We start from the raw sequence: 19,201 nt of genomic DNA, 5'->3' as shown, positions 1-19,201 counted from the left end.
GAGGAGCGGAGAGAGAATCCACCCCCAGCACGGAGCAGGCAGGGCTCAATCTCACGACCTTGAGATCATGACCTGAGCCAAAACCAAGAGTCAGAAGCTTAACCAACTGAACCATCCAGGCGCCCCACACAGAGTAATTTTAATGATCTTTCATTCCTTCTGGTGAGATCAAGGAGAAAGTTCATTGCTTTAAGTTCTCCCCAACACATGCTACTACCCTTTTTAATCAAGACAGAGGGCCTTGATTGCCTTTACAGGCCTTGGGATCCAGCTATAATTTAATAGCACTGTTTTATTTTTAGCACACCTATTTTTATAGTGTCATTCTACGTATAGCAAATGATACGGGTTTTCTACTTATCATGGTGGTTTGAAGTTTCTTTTTAAAATGAATGTATTTATTTAAAAAAAAAGTGACTGGATCTAAATAAGTAAATGGTAATTCAAGTGATACACTAACACGGCCAAAAACCACTAGTTTAATGGTTAAACTACACAGAAACTGGAGAGTAATTAATGCCTTTCAGTAAAGTATTAAAAAGAAAAAAAGTCTTGGCTGATTCCTCTCAGAACATGCTATACAAATGAACAAATGAAACAACTGAACAACTTATGTTAAAATATGGCAAAATCCTTAAAAACAGGCAATTTAAATCCAATTTCTTCCAGAAGACAATCTACTAAGCAGAATGGCACTGAGAGATCAGGAAAACGTTCCAAGATCTAATTTTATCAGTTTTTTCCCTTTCTTGCGCCTTATAAATGGGGTATATTAAGTTCCATAAATAGTGCTAAATCATTAAACTAAGACAACAGATTTCCTTTCCTTAAGAAAAGAACCAGTTATACTGTCAATTCTTTTCTTAGTAGCACTAAATAACTCAAGAACAAAAATAACTCCTTTTGTACAACCATACTGAATCTCTTCTATTTTCTCCCCGCAGCCGAGCCTTCAGAAAGCCGCCGCTCCTGTCGGCTGCCCGCCCTGAGCTCCGGGCCATGCTGGTGGAGCTGACTTCTCAGCGCCCCAGGAAACAGAGGCTGCAGTGCCTTCAGAGTGAGGGCAGGCACAAACTCCCTGTTCTGATTGTGATCAGAGCCTGTGGCACATCTACACTGACCCAATTAGGCAAGATTTATGAACCTCACACGGGACTTCAGACGGCAACTAACAATCAGCATCTCACACAATTTGCCAATGCAGTTGCAAACTCGCTAATCCCTAATAGCAATAAAAATCTTGTTGATCTGCAGGGACCTTTAGTTAAAACATGTGGTCTCAATATCTGTGCACTGGCATACCCAGGTCTGCCGAGCCAAAGCAGAGCACCAAGGAGGCATGCTCAGCAGTAAAGTCAATGCACTATCATGGAGAGGAATGAATGAACAAGCCGTATGTGTATTAAGATGCCTAGACTTTGCTAAGCGCTATAATACCAAAACTTTATCAACAGGTTCTACCTGCTAGTTAATAAAAACAAATACGGAACGGGTAAGAGTCTATTAATGAGGAGCAATTTAAATAGGTACAGCCCATCACTGCCACTGTTTTTCTTCCTCTGACCTTCTGTAAGATATTGATTTCAAAAGGACATAATGATCCTATATCCTCACGTTACAGAGTTACTCATCCAACTGTTAAACAGCCTCATGCAATCCAATGCTCTATTTTTTAACTTTCTAAGAATCTCTTCAAATCTCTTCATGCTCAGTAGAAACTAAGAGTTTCCTCTAAAGTAGGATGAGAAAAGTCTAGAAACCTATACTTGTTTTTAAAGATATTATTTATTTATTTGAGAGAGAGACACACACACACAGAGCACAAGCAGAAGGGAGAGGCAGAGAGAGAAGCAGACTCCCTGCTGAGCAGGGAGCCCGATGCGGGACTCGATCCCAGGACCTTGGGATCATGACCTGAGCTGAAAGCAGACACTTAGCCGACTGAGCCACCCAGGCGTCCCTGGAAACCTATACTTTTAATAGTATATACTTCCACTTTAGTTTCCGTAAATAAGTTTTTTAACTTAAAAAAGTAACAATATCTTCTGGAATTAAAATATTCTTTGTAATTGCCACAAGTACTAATTCCTAAGGGGCTTCGTTAGGCTGTCTCAAACCTCATGTATTTTGTTCTTTACTTCTTCATGGAAGTGTAAGTTTTTCAAAAATCACATTACCTATTCCCTAGTAAGAAGGTCCAATGTTTCTCAATAAAGGCGCAGATATCTTCTTTCCACCGGAAATAACCTTGCCGGCCACTTCCTTCCAGAGACAAGTTGTACATTGCCAGCATGACAACCTGGAACACAAACACAACAAGGGCTGGGAGAAAAGCATGACTAGGGATGTTAACCTTCCAGGGGAAATGTTCGTTGTTTTATAATCTGAGCAGTAATGGTGGGGAACAGAGGGGTTAAAGAAAGGATAATACCTTGGAATAGTCTCAGTAGAGAATTTTATTTCCTGTTTTGCTTTCATTAGATGAATAGCACTAATCCACCTAAGTATGTACAGTTGTTCCTTACACGCTGCATATGCAGGGCTGAGGTGTGGCTGAACTGATTATGATAAACAACTGCCATCCTAAGCAACTAAGCAATCTACCTGTTGTACACCCCCCACCCCCAGCCCCGTCCCTGCATCTCTCCACCTTACACAACGCGGCACTAGATAAGGTGATAACCTCTGGCCGTGAGGCCTCCAGGTACCTGCTACAGCCCACATTTTCTGACTGCTGGGGCTGATCTTTATTAAATATTTTGAAAGTCACCCCTGCCTATATGTTTTTCTAAGCTCTGTAAGTAGCAGAAACAGAATTTCAAAGCTGAAAATAATGTAGTCACCATCTACTCAGTGTTTGGCCATTTTCATACATGGAAATCTTTCTTTGGATGACATTAGCATTAGACAGGGGCCCAGAGCCGAGAGGCCTGGCTGCTCAGCCCACTCTCAGAGGCTCCAAGACACCCCCGGAGCTCCACGTGAAAACTCCTCATCTGGTCCAGCTTCCTCGTTTACAGGTGATGCATTCATGGCCCCGAATTGGGAAGTGTTTTCCAGAAATATAAGTAACACATGTTCACTGTAGAAGATTTCAATAATAGAAGAGCAAGGGAGGAGGTAAAAATCACTAAATCTACCATCAAGAAACAATCACTTCTGACACATTCAATGACTATGCTTTCAGCCATTTCTTCTTACATCTATATGCAATTTTGAATTATGTAATTTTGTGTAAATGGACAAAATGATACCAGCTATTCAAAACTATGTTTTCAACCTAATAGAAACAGTGATTGATTTGGGGCCATTGAAATTGAAAAGGGGACAGAGAATCCATGAAAAGAATCTAACTTGATTCTTCTTTCCAGAAAGCGCATCCTGAAAATGTAAGGGGGCTAGTAAACTGCGTCTCAGGCTCCCCAGCACCTGTGCTCACAGCTTGAGACCCCCGATGGTCCACGGGAAAACCTCTGACTCCAAGGGCCTGGTAATGCTGACACTTCTCATACTGCTGACGCTTCCATTACCCGAGCTCTCCCCTCCTTAGACTCGTGAAACCTATAGATAGCCCACCAAACAATTAACCCCATCAACAGAGTTTTCAAGTTCTTCCACGCATTTTTGCAACAGGTCCACATCAGCCAACAAACATCTTCCTTAAAACAGTTAAACTGTCCACGGGGACTTACTATTTAATGGATATGGAATTTCAGCTTGGGAAGATAAAAATGTTCTGGAGATGGATAGCGGCAATGGTTGCAAAACAGTGTAAATGTACTTAAGGCCGCTGAATTATATGCTTAAAAATGGATGAAATGGTAAACTTTCATGTTATATATATTTTACCACAATTTAAAAAAGTTATTGTTCAAGAAATACTTTAAGGAGAGACTGAAATGAGCTGCTTCTGCCTACTCCCAGACCCCTAGAGTACCTCAGACACATGTATTCACTGTTAATCTCAGTGGTAGAGACATTGTCTGCTACTTTATTTCTGGTGTATATATATACATATTTTTTTTGGTATGTGTGAAATATTTCATGACTTTCAAAAGTTAAAATTCATATATTTACTTGAAAATAACTTTTTCTATAATCACTTAATATTTACTGCGCAAACTACAAACTCAGTATATGAAGGACGTGGTTTTCCTCCTCTCCTGGAATCTGTAATCTGAAGAAAAGGAATCCCAGGTGGGTTTTCTGCTCTCCCACTAGCAGCCCAAGCCCATCAGTAACAGTGTGTCCCCAGAGAGGAGCTCAGGGCTGGCTGAGCCACAGTAGGCACTTCACAAGCACCTGCTGGAAAACACCTAGAAAAATAATGAGTACAGATCATGGTACATTCTTTACCTGCCACGGAAGAGTAAGTGTCCAGGATGAGAATGTAACAAGTACCCTACCCTTCCCAAACACATGATAGAGTTTCTCCTGCATTTCCAACTGTGGTTCACAAATCACTAAGGAGGAGAGGACACAAGAAAGGGCATGGAAGAAAGGTCAGGAGACCAGACTGCTTTACTAATGGTATTTTGTGATCAAACAAGCATTTCTACTTATTACTTGGAAAAATCAACAAAGTTTAAGATTTAAAAGGATAGAAAACCCACCTATTTGGTGACATCAATAGAATCTATCCAAAACCATCTGATTCTCTTTCAGCTCTTTCTTGAGAGTCTCGGTTTTTTAGGTGCAACTAGAAATACTGGTCAGTAGTTTACCAAGACCAGATCTACCAAGTGTCTGATCTGCCACTTCATCATACCACGGTATTATCTCCCATCAATCTGTCTTCTGGCAGTGAAAACATAATTTTCAAGTGATGTTAGTCTAATTAAAAGTGCAAACTGAACCAATACATCTTCTAAGCAATATAACCAAAAGCCAGTTGTTCTTTTCAAGAGAACCTCCACAGAAAACTCGTATTCTTGCAAATAAACTCTACATACTTGCTATTTCTTCCACTTTACAGCTTTTTGAGAAGCTACTTGCAGATCAAACACAAATCTGTCATGGGTATATGCATCAGAATAATCTATTAATATTAATCTGACCTTGCCTAGATGCAATATCCCATGTACATGTTGAGAAAAACATCACAATTACATTTATGAGGCTATATCCTCAGTACAAACTTCCCTTCATTTTCTACTTGCATATTTTTGGCTAGTCAAAAAAGGCTCCCTAAATTCACCACTGACAGATTTCATTAGTACATCTCCTAGGGAAGCACTGATAATTAAGATAACAGTCTAAGCTGCTAAAGCAACTGCAGTTTATAAGGAATACCTTAAGTGGCTAAGATCATTTCATCTAAACTCTTTCTCATTACCCTGCTTATTTCCTAGCAAAAAAAGTGCCTATGGGTAATTAACTTATTTGTTTGTCTGCTTACTGTTGAAAATAAATGCCTAGAATGCCAGCTCCCCAGCTGTCTCACTCAGCACAGCAGTCTCCAGGTCTACGACAGCACCGGGTTTGTCCGAGGCACTCAGTATGTATACTCCAGTCATTTTTAGAACTTACTGTTATCGTTGGTACCCTGTTATAGACATATTAATATAAGAACAAAACCAAAAAAATTTATTGCAAGCTGGAGGTCAGTAAAAAGCTATTGTTCATGCTATAATTGGCTTGGACTAGGGTGCTGGTACTAAAGATGGTTAAAAGGTGGCCATAGGCATTCATTGAAAAAAAATTTTCAAGCATGTCTGTGTTCAAATACAGAAAAGCCAGATTTATGTTGGCTTTTGCCACATCATACCTTTCAACTATTTCTAATGTGGCCATCTTTACATTTTTAAAAATAGTTTTATTGTTCTAAACATGGCTGCCAGAAAAAATGTGAACCTTTTAATTCCAGTAAAATCAGAGTTTGGTATTATGTATAAATGAAATTCTGTGTGTATCTGAGGTTTTCAAGTATCTCAAACCTAATTCACTAAGTTAGCGTTGAGTATTTTTACAAAGAACTCCTTCTCCATATAGTTGGAATATGATTTTCATTGTGATATAGAAAGTGACTCTCAAAACCGCTCAATAGCCTAGAAGTAAGCTCCTCATTCTCTGAATATTCATTCCACTAAATTCTTTGGAGGATCGACCTCATGAATTCGAGGGGGAGAGCTTTTTACTCACTTGCTGCCACGTGAGCTTCAGCCTTTCATACTGCTCCTTGCCATCTTCCGAGCAATCGGAACAAGTGAACCTAAAAAAATTATCACCCTTAAGGTAACTGAGCTGTTCCCTCAGCTGACCTAGGAGAAAAACAAAAAGGCACATCATAGGTTTATTTACAGCGGCGTTTATCGTTTATCAACCAGATTTTCCATGCTTCCCGTTTTTCCTCTTTTTTAGCCAACCCATGACAGCAGGATGGGAATGGGGAAGGTAGAAGAAAAGATTTTTATTTTTCTAACATAGCATATACCTGTTGAGATCTGTGGTTCCCTAACTTTTAGGAGAAAGATACTGAAAAAGCAAGTTAATTTATTGCTGTCATTGAATTTTCCAACTGTTGACATTCCTGACTCCTATGGGTCTCTTGACACATTCTTTCAAGAAATATCTGAGTTCCTGCTGCATGCCAGGTACTGGTGTAGGAACTGGAATACACAGTACCCAAGGCAGGTGTGCTCTTGGCATTTTACAAATTTTGAGGGCCACAGATGAGGAAATAGGTCATCACAACAGCACAGTGTTCTCCATCTTCCTGGGATGAATCAATCTCTGAAAGTGGGGTCTGGGTCTCTGCCTTGAATCACCAGAATCAGGTGATGCTGATGCTCTGAGAGACAAGACAACCACTGGAGTGGAACGCAGTGTGTGCCATAGGGCAATGTGAGGGCACAGAGAAGGGAAGCCCAACCCATATTAGGAAGATGGGAGGGCTAGAAAAAGTGGGGTCTGCGGGGGGCCGGAAGGATGACTAGAATTGGCCAGGTGAAAAGGGGTGCCTGTGTGTTTGGCAGGGAGGCCATGGGGGCTAGAGAGACACATATTCCAGAGAGGAAATGAAAATGTGTGAAGACCTTGGGGTAAGAAAGAAATGTTTGTGGAGAAGAAAAGCTCACCCTAACTGCAAAGTGCTGGTTGTGTGGCAACAGGATACTGAAGAGAGAAGCTGAAGTTAGTAGGGACCCTATCGTGAAAGACAGCTTAAAACACATCCTGAGAGGACAAGGGGAATGCCACTGAGATTTTCAGACAGGTGCGTGAATCAATAAGCAGAAACTGCTCAGAAGCAAACACTAGCTAAGGCATAGAAAGTTCTAGATTGTTTCCTATGAAAATGTTAATTTATTAATAGTATCTATTATTCTGAATAGTTAAATCCATCTTAAACACATTTCCACATACCAGAAAATGACCCATTTCACATGTATGTATGTGTATACACACACACACACACACACACACACACACACACACATTTCTCTGACCTAGTTACAAACTCTATTACACAAAGAATTCCTTTACTAGTCTCTGCCTAATGGGAAAATCCTGTTTTGGTTAAGACTCATGATGGCTGGCAGAGCATGCTCCTTGAGAGCTGGCAGATGCAAAGATTAAGTTGAAAGAGTGAGGTATCAGGAGAGCACATGTGTATCTCTTGCCAGCAGATCTAGGAGGCCAGCAAGCAGAAAACAAGAATGGTCCCAGAAAAAGAGCACAAAATACTCTTAATCTGCTAATTCTGACTTACTTCAGCATACAACAGCAGTTTTCCACGGGAGTTAAATATTACCCAAGTAACTTGAACTTTAATTCTATACTGGGCCTATTATTTGGCCCCAAATCCGTAACATGATCTTGTTAGAACAATGTGGCTAATTCTTTAAATAACGCAGAATTTCCAATTTTCTGATTTTTATTGGGTTGCCATCAAGAACGTTAATTTAACAACGTGAGAGGTTGACAGTAATTTTTATTAATACAAATGTGTCTATGTTTTATATAAATCTGTCATTAACCAACTAAACTAATAATAAATATAATAATTATCTTTTTATTTAGGTCCATTTTACATTCATGTTTGGCTCACAGGTTAGAAAAACAACCTTCACGCAGGAATTGACAAATCAAAGGAATTGAGAAGCTCCTTACTGGCCGGGATCCATTTTTGGCACTTGTCACAGAAGTAGGACAGTTGCTCCTCCATCCACGACACATCTCCTTCATCACTGTTGAGGGAATCCCCACTCTGATCATGAGATAAGTCCACTGATGCCTGGTCCTCCGATTCCACAATCAGGAGAGTCTCCCCCTCCACCTCCCCCTCCTCCAGCCCTTCTGAGGTAGATGTTCTCGTGGCTTCATCATCGTGCCGGCTTATCAAACTACTCAAGTGCATGTTACTATCCATCCCTTCCTCTCACAGTTCCAAAGTGCTTTTCACTAACAATCCTAAGCTCTGGACACCAAGCTTACCGGGGCTTCTACCAGGACCACACAGACAGAAATTCTTCAGAAGAGTGTCTGCCTGCTTCTTGACTCAGCAGGGACTTTTAAAGCAGTAATTTAGAATATATGGTCCACTGCCCTTTTCTTTGGTCAAGCTGGAAAGGACAGTGACCAAAAAAAGGTTAAAGACCTCACTAAGCTATTCTCCATCCACACTCGCACACCCACACTTGACACTGTCCCATCAATATTTGACATCCATTTCAAGTCATGTTTTTTGAGATCCTTTTGCCAATAACATCTTCTCTCTTTCTGCTTCAAGTTGCTCAGTCAAAATAATCTGTTCTCCCAAAAGACGAATGTTTTCTTTTTTCCGATTTTGTCTCTCAATGTCTCTGATCACTCCATCATGAAGCCTCTAAAAACGTAAGAAACAGATTTCAGTAACACCTTAAACAGGTGGTTCCCATCCTTGTGCCATTCAATCCGAGTAACAGTGCTACTAAAATACACTGAAAACTTTCAGACTCCAAATACCCAATTACTATTTCAACTTTCTGCATAAATGTAAAATGTAATAAACCATCAGATTAATTTGGTAGTGTGCTCCACTAGTGTTATCACTAAAATGACTTCTTACCATTATTTTAAGAAATTCCTGAACATTCAGTATAGAAACTTAATAGGAAATAACATTAACTTAAAAAGGAAAAAACTGCTCCTGTGTTGAACTTTAAAAGCTTAATTGATATTCAATGCTTTAAAAGACTTGGTGAGATTTACTACAGTAACTCTATGAACTACACTCATGTTAGCAATTATCCTCACTGAATAATAAACATCAAAGAAAGCAAAAAAAAGGTTACTGAAATTTAAATAGGATGCAAGAAAGGAAAGAACTTGGTTTTTTCTAGTGTGTAAAGAGAAGAAGTAAAAATTATAAAGAATTACCAACCAGTTACATAACCGAGACTCTGCTACTACCAGACGAAAAAATAAAGGCCCATCAGTGGTATACTTTGATAAGCACTAAAGACAGGCAGAAAATTCCAGAACATGGACCTAGCACTTAAGGTGAGACTTTTTAAAGCAAAAATCCAGTCATTACTAATAATTACCATTTTACAGTTTTTAGGTCACAAAATACTCTAATTTTTTTTAACAGTGGCCTTGTGAGGTAGAATTAATGGGGGTGGGGCCCAGGCTTGGGGTTGTTTTTTTGTTTTAAATTATCAGGTCTATTTTAAAAACTCACAAAGTACCTACTTGCTGGACCTCCTCCAAGCCTAGAGTGTCATTCGCTCTTACCAAGGAGTCTGGGGAATTTAAGAGTCCTGGAACAGACAATACAACTGAAAACCAACTTTTTGGAACACTGCTCCTTGACCACATCTCCAGAGACATTTGACTCCTCCCTCTCCAGGTATTTGGTCCTGTGCTCCATGAACCATGACACACCCACCCACACTCCCACCCCACCTCCCAAAGCGCACACCATTGGCTGGAATCATTCTTCCCACACCTGCCTCTGAGATCCCACCTTTCCTTTCTCAGACTTCAGCATATGGCTTAGGAGCTTGCTCTCCGGCCACCATTTGCTACCTTCCTCCAAGTTTCAATATATGCTGATTGCCTGTGACTTCCACTTAACTATCTTCCTAACCACCAAGACCTCTTGACCATTACTCATATAGCACTACTCTTTTTGCTGGGTTCCTGTAAGGATGAATGTCAGTACCTGGTATGTGGCAGACAGTCAAAAATGATAGTAAACTACAGTCATTATTTTATTTCTTGCTTCCTTGAAACTTCCAACACACCCACAGTGTCAATCATCTGTTTTACTCCCTCCCAGGCGAGAAAGAAAGTCCACGGTGAATGACTGGATGTAAAATAAACACAGGTTATTCTGGTCAATCTTCTCTTCACCTAACTTCCAAATATCTAGCTCTTTCTGTTCTTCCATTCTCTAGCACAGTGATATTCAACCCAGCCTGCATGTTAGAATTCCCTGGGTAGCTTTTAAAACATACCTAAGCTGGATCCCCCACCTCCAAGATCCAAGAGATTCTGATTTAAGAAGTCTGGAGTAGGTTAGGTTGTAAAAAACTTCCCAGGAACATGAGATGTGTGGCTAGTTCAGAACCAAGTTCTTACCCATCCTACCCCATACTCTTTGAAAATCCCTGCCTTCACTGACCTCAGAGCTAAATCCTCTACTCCATCTCAAATTTCTTTTGATCACCCTCATTTCCTTTCACTTCTTAGAAGAGGAACTCTCCTGCCTGTGTTCCAAAAGCTACCCCCTTCAGAAGCCATACTTTATTCCCAAATCTCTAACCTTTCACACCCTGTCATGATTCATCCCAATACCCCCTCCCCAAAATTCTTACACCATCACACCTTTCTCTGATTTCCACAAACTGTGAACAACAAGGACAAAGACCTCATCTGCTTCATCTCTGTATACCAAGCACACTGCTCAGCCCAATGCAAGAAAAGACTGTTTACTAGTTCATCCAGTTCATTATTTCCACCCTTAGCAAACTAGGCTCAACCCTAACACACGCGCTGACCTAGTTGCTTGTTCTCACACTCAACGTTCCGCATTGCTGTGAATCAGTTACAGACTCAGGGAGGCCTGTCCTTCCTTATCTTTCTCAACGTGCCTAGTATGGTGCCTAACACACAGAGATCGGTCATTAAACATGCGCCAACTAGAGTAAAGAGAATAGGAACTGAGAGACACAGAATGGACGGCCAGTCTACCCATCAGTAAGTCACGGTTATTTCCAGAAATACAAGTACCGAAAAAAAGAAAACATGGAGGCTGGTATCTCTAGTTCCCGGAATCTGGTTTCCATAGCAAACTGCTCCTTAAAAGACAAAAGACAAAAAAAAAAAAAAAGCATCCATCAAATTACCTTGGCCAAAGGCACGGAAAGTGGATGCGGGGAAGCCTCCTTAATCCTGGGATAAAATTTCACTAGCACTGAAACACATTAGGATTGAGCCTCAACCTTGGGCCTGGGGTTGGGGAGAGGCCGACAACTTGCTGAGTGCACCCCACGCAAACCCCTTCCCCGCTTCGACTTTGCAGCAGCCCAGGTGAGACGCTGAAAGGTCGGTGTCACTGCAGGTTGGCGGTGACTTGGGAACGGGACCGCCGACCACGCCGCGGGTGGGCCTTAGCGGGAGCCAGGCGGCTGCGGCGCCGAGGGCCGGGGCTCCCAGGCGCCGGCCAGGACGGGGTCGCCCGAGGCCTCCCGGTGCACGCGGCCGCGGGGACTGCGGCGCCCAGGACCCGGCGAGCGGCGGCCAGGCCGCAGTCGCGAGAGCGCGGGGGAGGCGGGCCGCGCCGCCGCGGAGCCCACGAAAGAGGGAAAGACGAGGAGCAGCGGAGAACCACGCGGAGAGAGACCAGCGGGCCCAAGGTCGCCGTCGCCGCGGCCACCGGGCGCGGGCCCCGGAAGAGGCGGTCACGTGACACCGACCTGCCGGTCCTGCCGCTGCTTCAGATGCACGCCGGCCACGGTGGCCGCCGTCAGCACCACCGAGAGGCCCAGCACCGCCTTCGAGCTCCTCGACATCCCCGCGCCGGCCACTGCGGCCTCCTCCTACCCGCCCCGGGCCCGGGGCAGTCGCTGAGCGATTCTCTCCGGGTACGGGTCAGGCTCGACCGCTCGAGCGCAGAGCCCCGGCCTCCGGGTGCGCCGCCCGCCGCGCCAGGCGCGAGCAATCGAGAGCCGAGCGGCGTCTCGCTCCGCGGAAAACGTGGCTGCGGTTGCGGTCATGGGGCAGGAGTGCCTCTGCCTCTCCTCCCGACCCTGGCACGCACACACACACCTGTCCCCTCTGAGCGCGACGGTGAGCCGGGTCCTTTGCTCCATACCAGCTTCCCCAAACGCAGCCTCATTGCCCCTTTGGAGGGGCAGGTGCCACCAGAAGATGGAGTTCTTGCTTGAAGATTCATAATTAAATGTTGTAGACACTGTCACCTGTTTTCATCTTGATGCTGTGTGCTGCCTGGTCAGTCTCTGATTTTTCTTAAAACCGAAAGTCTTCTGGCTAAAGAGCATGCTAACTGAACAGCAATGCCTCGTTGCCTCCAGATAAGAAAAGCGTTGGTCAAATTGTTTCCCGTGTAATCTTTAAGAGATCACCTTTATACCTTTGGAACTTCAGTTCCCTCACCAATAAGACAGGATTCCCGATTCCCACATTACTAGGAAAATGAATAAATGAATGAATGAATGATAGAATGCGTCAGGCATTGTGCAAGACATCATTTTCACTTTTCCTTATGGTAGAAAGAAGTTTGGCTTTCCAGAAACTATAAAGTATCTGATAGAGCAGACAATGAAGAGTATTCCCATTAAGTCATTCTTTCCCACTGGAATTCACAGGGAGTAAGTTTCTTCCTATGGAAACAACTGTGGACAATGTTGATTAGGGCCAGGTCTTGGTTAGGATCACCCAAGGGCTTCTCCATCATTCATTTCTGTAGTGCCTTGCTATTCCAGTTTCTGTTATTTTAGCATAAATGGCATGAGGTGATTATTGCTCTTAAGAAATGTAATAAAATAAAAAAATTTAAATACTCTTTTCAAATCACATTTTGTCCACAGTATTTTTCTCAGCCAGAGGAGGATGTACCACTGAATTGGAAAACTGGGTTCCTGCCTTAATAGACCGTGGAGTTAGAAGAACTTTAATTCAAGGTATATTTGTATACTTCTCTAATAGAAAAAAAAAAAAACTATATTGGACTGCTTTTTACTTGTGGTGGACTCCAGATATTTTTCTCTGAGTCAGTGAGCCTTCAGCAGAGCTACATGGCCTTAGAATTTGTCAGAGTTAGATGGCCTTTCATTCTATTGTGACTAATTTTTCAATTTGTCTTCTTTAAATGTAGTTTTATTCTACTTTTAAAAATCCTTTATGTGTTAACAATGTCAAATGAAAAAGTGGATTATCTATTTAAATATTTATGACCCTTGACAGGGTATTTTGTGTGATTACTGTCACATAAATGACTGAAATGAGAGAATGACTGCAGACCCCTATATCCAATAATCACAATAAAAAAGACAGGGAGGGGCACCTGGGTGGCTCAGTCGTTAAGCATCTGCCTTTGGCTCAGGTCATGATCCCAGGGCCCTGGAATCGAGCCCCGCATTGGGTTCCCTGCTCAGCGGGAGCCTGCTTCCCCCTCTCCCACTCCCCCTGCTTGTGTTCCCTCTCTCGCTGTATCTCTCTCTGTCAAATGAATAAATAAAAAAATCTTAAAAAAAAAAAAAGACAGGGAGACGGTTAACAAGTAGCATTCGTTATGGACTGCGTGTTTGTGTCCCCTCCTAAAACTCTTATGTTGAAATCCTAACCCCCTAGTTATAGGAGATGGGGCCTTTGGGAGGTAGTTAGGTTTCGATAAAGTCATGAGGGTAGAGCCCCCAGGATGGATTAGTGTCCTTATAAGAAGAGCAAGAAACTAAAGCTTGCTATCCACCATGTGAGGACATAGCAAGAAGACGGCTGTCTGCAAACCAGGAAGGGCCCTCACTGGAACCCAACCAGGCTGGCACCCTGATCTCAGAATTCCCAGCCTCCATAACTGACAAATCTCCGTTGTTTAAGCCATGCAGTCTTTGGTATTTTTGTTACAGCGGCCCAAGCTAAGACAGCAATGAACTGTTCCCCAAAGTTAAGTATGGGTGTGGATTCCTGCTCCAGAGTCAGTATCACCTAATACAGAAGATTCAAGACCCAGTTCTCTGTCAGAACCTTCCAGCAACTCTCCTCCAGGAGCCAGGTGCTGATTGGTCTTGAATTCCTCACTCTCTTTTTCTCAATGGTAAATCATCACTTATGCCAACTAAATGGAAAAGTCCTGCCTAACCATTGGAGAATCTCAGTAAGAGGTGCTCCTGAAATAATCGCAGAGCTCCTACTACAAGGTAGAAGGCATAAAATTGAGACCCACCCACCTACAGGGAGGGTTAAAAAAAATCACTTCATAATATTGGCACTTAGCACATTAATGTGCTACATGCATTTCAAAGCTGTTTATCTCTTTACCAGGATCTATTTCCTCCACCCCCAGCTCCCACTCTTCTACTCTCTGCTTCTGTGACTTTGACTTTTTTAGGTTCCACATATAAGTGAGATCATACAGTATTTGTCTTTCTGTGTCTGGCTTACTGCACTTAGCATTATACCCTCCAGGTTCATCTATGTTGTGGCAAATGGATTTCCTTCTTTTTCATGGCAGAATAATATTCCTGTGTGTGTGTGTGTGTGTGTGTGTGTGTGTGTGTGTGTGATATTCTTTATCCATTCATCTGTCAGTGGACACTTACAATGTTTCCATATCTTGGCTATTAATGCTGCAACTGATATGGGAGTATAGATAGCTCCTCAAAATCCTGATTTTATTTCCTTTGGTTGTATACCCAGAAGTGCAATTGCTGAATCACATGATAGTTCTATTTTTAATTTCTTGAGGAATCTGCATACTGTATTTCATAGCGGCTGCACCAGTTTACATTCCTACCTACTTTACTCCACATCCTCACCAACACTTCTTACTTCTTGTCTTTCTGATGACAGCCTCTCTAACAGGTGTGAGGTGATACCTCTTTGTGGTTATAATTTGGGTCTTCTGATTTTCCTGACAATCAGTGATGTCGAGCACCTTTTCATCTACCTGTTGACCATTTCATTTATAAGACGAATGAGTTGTGGGGATCTAATGTACAGCATGGTGACTAGAGTGAATCCTACTGTGTTGTATACTTGAAATTTGCTAATAGAGTAGATCTTAAGTGTCCTCACCACACACCAAAAAGGTAACAATTTGAAGTGATGGATGTGTTAATGAGTTTGATTGCAGTCATTATTTCACAATGTGTAGATGTATCAAGTCATCACATTGTACACCATAAATATAAACAATTTTTATTTGTAAATTATTCCTCAATAAAGTTAGGAAGAAAAGAAATTGTAAGAAAAATTTTAAAGCATCAAGAAGAAAAAATAAATTATGCATACACATATACACACATCAAAAGAAAAGACAAGAAGTACTGATATAGCCGTTTGCAACGATGTGGACGGAACTAGAGGGTATTATGTTAAGTGAAATAAGTCAATCAGAGAAAGACAATTATCATATGATCTCACTGATATGAGGAATTTGAGAAACAAGACAGAGGATCACAGGGGAAGGGAGGGAAAAATGAAACAAGACGAAACCAGAGAGGGAGACAAACCATAAGAGACTCTTAATCTCAGGAAACAAACTGAGGGTTGCTGGAGTGGTGGGGGCTGGGAGGGATGGGGTGGCTGGGTGATAAACATTGGGGAGGGTATGTGCTATGGTGAGCGCTGTGAATTTTGTAAGACTGATGAATCACAGACCTGTACCCCTGAAACAAATAATACATTATGTGTTAATAAAAAAAAAAGTTCATTTAAGAATGCCAAAAAAAAAAAAAAAGAATATGCTATATGCTATATGCTACAACATGGATGAACCTTGAAACTTTGAAAACAGTATGCTAAGTAAAAGAAGCACAAAAGATCAGGTATTGTATGATTCCATTTATTTAAAGTGTCCAGAATAGGCAAATCCCTGTTTGCCAAGGGCTGGGGGATTTGGGAGATGGGGAGTAATGGCAAATGAGTTTCTTTTTGGGGGTAATGAAAATGTTCTAGAATTAGATCATGAGGATGGGTGCACAACTCTTGACTCTGCTAAAACCCACTGAATTGGGTACTTTAAAGGGTAAATTTTATGATATATTAATAATTTTACTGAAGCTGTTAAAAGAAGGTGAAAAAAGGCTGTTTATATGTATCAACTCATTTCATCTTCACAATGACCCTACAAAATGGGTGCTGTTCGTGTCCCCATTTTACAGGTGAGGAAACTGAGGCACAGAGCGGTATATAACTTGCCCAGAGCCCACAGCCAGAAAGTTACAGAGCAACCTAATTGGTTTTTAATTTTGTTTTCAAAGACATAAAAGATTAAATTTGCCTGGTTTAAAGTTTAAAACAGAACATATATCTTCTGTCAATAGATACAAGGAGAATATGTGTATCTAGAATCTTCCAATCCTGTATTTTAACGACTTAAAAAGTGGGAGGAGAGAGTTAAGCAAGAGAGGGAGGAGAGGAAAGAGGAAGAGAGGACTAGGCACTGATGGGAGAGGGGAGGGAGAGAGAACCAGAAGAGAACAGAAAAATCCCCCAGGAACCCTCCGTAGGTTCTGGGAGAATAGCATTCACCTCCCTGGGATGTTCACTGGAAAATGGACTTCTGAGAGATGTGCCCCATTCATATGGGCCCCTTGGAATTCTGGTTTGGGGTCTTCCATTCCTCCTTTTGATAGGAGAGCCTTGCAGCATCCAGCAGAATATTGTTCTCAGAAGATAGTCTCTGTGAGTGAGGCCTGCAGGAACAAAGAGGTGGGAAGCAGGGATTCTGGCTTCACTCGGGGGATAATCCCTGACCTTTGGGGCCTCAGCTTCCTCCTCTGTACTATGGGTACAATGATATGTCTGCTACCTCCTTGGCTTTCTGGTTGAGACAAAGAATTAGTATCACGGCTGCACCAAAGCCAGGCAGGTGGTGATAATGCAAGTTGGAGCATCCCCGCCAGGGAGCCTTAAGATGGGAACCCCTGGGCCCTGGGGGGAGGGGGACAGCTCCTGTCACTACTGCTGCTGGGAGTGGTCCTGAATCCTTGCTCACATATTTAGGAAATGTCTCTTCGTTTGCAGCTCAGTGGGCCTTCTGGTGACATCTCAGCGGGCGCAGCAGTAAGGCCCCTCACCAAGCTTGCCCAAATCATAGATGAGTTTCATAGTTTCCAAATACTTGGTGTGACCGAGTTCTTTTGGATTCAAAATCCAGTCACATTATCAGAAAAAAAAAATGTAACATTACCATTGTTAATGGAAGAAAAGAGCTACTAGAGCCTTTAAATATAATTTCGACTGCTCGGGGCACCTGGATGGCTCAGTCGGTTAAGCGTCTGCCTTCGGCTCAGGTCATGATCCCAGGGTGCTGGGATCCAGCCCTGCATCGGGCTCCCGGCTGAGCATGGAGTCTGCTTCTCCCTCTCCCTCTGTCCCTCCCCCTGCTTGTGCTCTCTCTCTCTCTCTCTCTCTCTCAAATAAATTAAAAAATCTTAAATCACAAATCTTTAAAAATCTTTAAAAAAAAGTCTTGATCAGAATTTATGTGCAGACATTTTATTTTTCATTTTTTTCATTTTTGTTTTTCTTAAGTTTATTTTTTAGTAATCTCTATACCCAACGTGGGCTTGAACTCACGAAACCGAGATCAAGAGTCATACCTTCTGGGCGCCTGGGTGGCTCAGTTGGTTAAGCGACTGCCTTCGGCTCAGGTCATGATCCTGGAGTCCCTGGATCGAGTCCCGCATCGGGCTCCCTGCTCGGCAGGGAGCCTGCTTCTCTCTCTGACCCTCCCCCCTCTCATGTGCTCTCTCTCTCTCTCTCATTCTCTCTGTCTCAAATAAATAAATAAAATCTTTAAAAAAAAAAAAAAAGAGTCATACCTTCTTCGGACTGAGCCAGCCAGGTGCCCCTCTGTGCAGATTTAAACATAAAACTTGGTATAAAAAAGAGACAGAGAAACAAGCTGTAGTTTTTCTTTCTTTTTTTTTTTTTTTAAAGATTTTATTTATTTATTTAAGACAGAGAGAATGAGAGAGAGAGAGAGAGCACATGAGAGGGGGGAGGGTCAGAGGGTGAAGCAGGCTCCCTGCCGAGCAGGGAGCCCGATGCGGGACTCGATCCAGGGACTCCAGGATCATGACCTGAGCCGAAGGCAGTCGCTTAACCAACTGAGCCACCCAGGCGCCCTGTAGTTTTTCATTTAAAAAAAAAAATCACAGAGTTGTTACCAGGAAATTTTACATGGATGTAATATTCAAATCTGCCCCCACACTTTGTTTTTGTTTTTCTTCTCATAATTATAGAGTATCATGGATTTTTTTTGTTTTTATCTTTATTTTTTTAAGAATATATATAAAGACAATGTAAATAATGATTATCCATTAAGTTGCATTTAAGAGTCTCATGCTCTACAAACTGAGCTAGCCAGGCGCCCTTCCATGAAGCTCCATTTAGAATTATCCAAGCTCCCTCAAGCTGATCCCAGCGAGCTATACAAATACCCCTTTTTTATGTATATCAGGATTGGACAAAGATTTGGAAACATGGCTAGTTAAATACAATTTGTTCTGGGCCAGAACTTCTGAACCTCATGTCTCTGCCTTTCTCCTAGTGTCCTGGTATCCTGAGATCATATGAGCTCCCACCCCTCTCAACTTTGGACTGACCCAGATGTGCCGAGAATGACCACTGCTCTCCCCATAGAGAGACAATAGTGCTCCATTCACAACTCCTGTCCCTTCAGTGTCGGTTTTGATGGGCATTGGAAACGGGGCCAGTGGTGACATTAAAACAGGAAGCCTCAGGGGGCGCCTGGGTGGCTCAGTTGGTTAAGCGACTGCCTTCAGCTCAGGTCATGATCTTGGAGTCCCTGGATCGAGTCCTGCATCAGGCTCCCTGCTTGTCAGGGAGTCTGTTTCTCCCTCTGACCCTCCCCCCTCTCATGTGCTTTCTCTCTCTTTCAAATAAATAAATAAAATCTTAAAAAAAAAAAAAAAAAAACAGGAAGCCTCAGAAGCATATCTGCTCAAACTCAGGTGTGCTGGAAGCTTGTGAGCTTTGAGGGTAACCCACCCTTGCTGAGTTGTTT

At 42.4% G+C, this 19,201-nt stretch overlaps 2 protein-coding genes and 1 long non-coding RNA gene across 3 annotated transcripts in view; 1 reads left to right on the top strand and 2 right to left on the bottom strand.

The window, feature by feature from the left end:
• KAT14 (lysine acetyltransferase 14) overlaps positions 1-8,395 on the bottom strand; it is a 34,604-nt gene extending 26,209 nt beyond the window's left edge. The window contains exons 1-3 of the mRNA XM_032419556.1: positions 8,110-8,395; positions 6,142-6,260; positions 2,178-2,299 (exon numbers count right to left, since the gene is read on the bottom strand). Coding sequence (XP_032275447.1) covers positions 2,178-2,299; positions 6,142-6,260; positions 8,110-8,368 — 500 coding nt within the window. The 5' untranslated portion in view covers positions 8,369-8,395. The remainder of the gene's footprint in view (positions 1-2,177; positions 2,300-6,141; positions 6,261-8,109) is intronic.
• Positions 8,396-8,652: 257 nt separating this feature from the next.
• LOC116641681 (protein PET117 homolog, mitochondrial) lies at positions 8,653-12,005 on the bottom strand. Its single transcript, XM_032419557.1, has 2 exons — positions 11,901-12,005; positions 8,653-8,824 (listed from the first exon to the last, which is right to left on the bottom strand). The coding sequence occupies exons 1-2, from the start codon at positions 11,994-11,996 to the stop codon at positions 8,675-8,677; spliced, it is 246 nt and encodes an 81-aa protein (XP_032275448.1). The 5' UTR covers positions 11,997-12,005; the 3' UTR covers positions 8,653-8,674.
• A 248-nt stretch (positions 12,006-12,253) lies between these two features.
• On the top strand, positions 12,254-18,902 carry LOC116641682. The gene is made up of 3 exons (XR_004301221.1): positions 12,254-12,435; positions 13,035-13,127; positions 18,725-18,902. It is a non-coding gene; the product is annotated as an uncharacterized LOC116641682 (long non-coding RNA).
• The last annotated feature ends 299 nt before the right edge of the window (positions 18,903-19,201 follow it).

Source organism: Phoca vitulina, unplaced genomic scaffold (genome assembly GCF_004348235.1).
Source record: "Phoca vitulina isolate PV1807 unplaced genomic scaffold, GSC_HSeal_1.0 scaffold22, whole genome shotgun sequence".
Lineage (NCBI taxonomy): Eukaryota > Metazoa > Chordata > Mammalia > Carnivora > Phocidae > Phoca > Phoca vitulina.
This window is presented reverse-complemented; position numbering and strand designations above follow the sequence as displayed.

What these genes read in the sequence shown, in the direction of transcription:
- LOC116641681 (XM_032419557.1), bottom strand. Translation starts at nt 11,996, where the DNA reads ATGTCGAGGAGCTCGAAGGCGGTGCTGGGCCTCTCGGTGGTGCTGACG. An exon ending in AGCAGCGGCAGGACCGGCAG is followed by an intron (nt 8,825 to 11,900) that starts GTCGGTGTCACG and finishes TTACGTTTTTAG; the next exon opens with AGGCTTCATGATGGAGTGAT.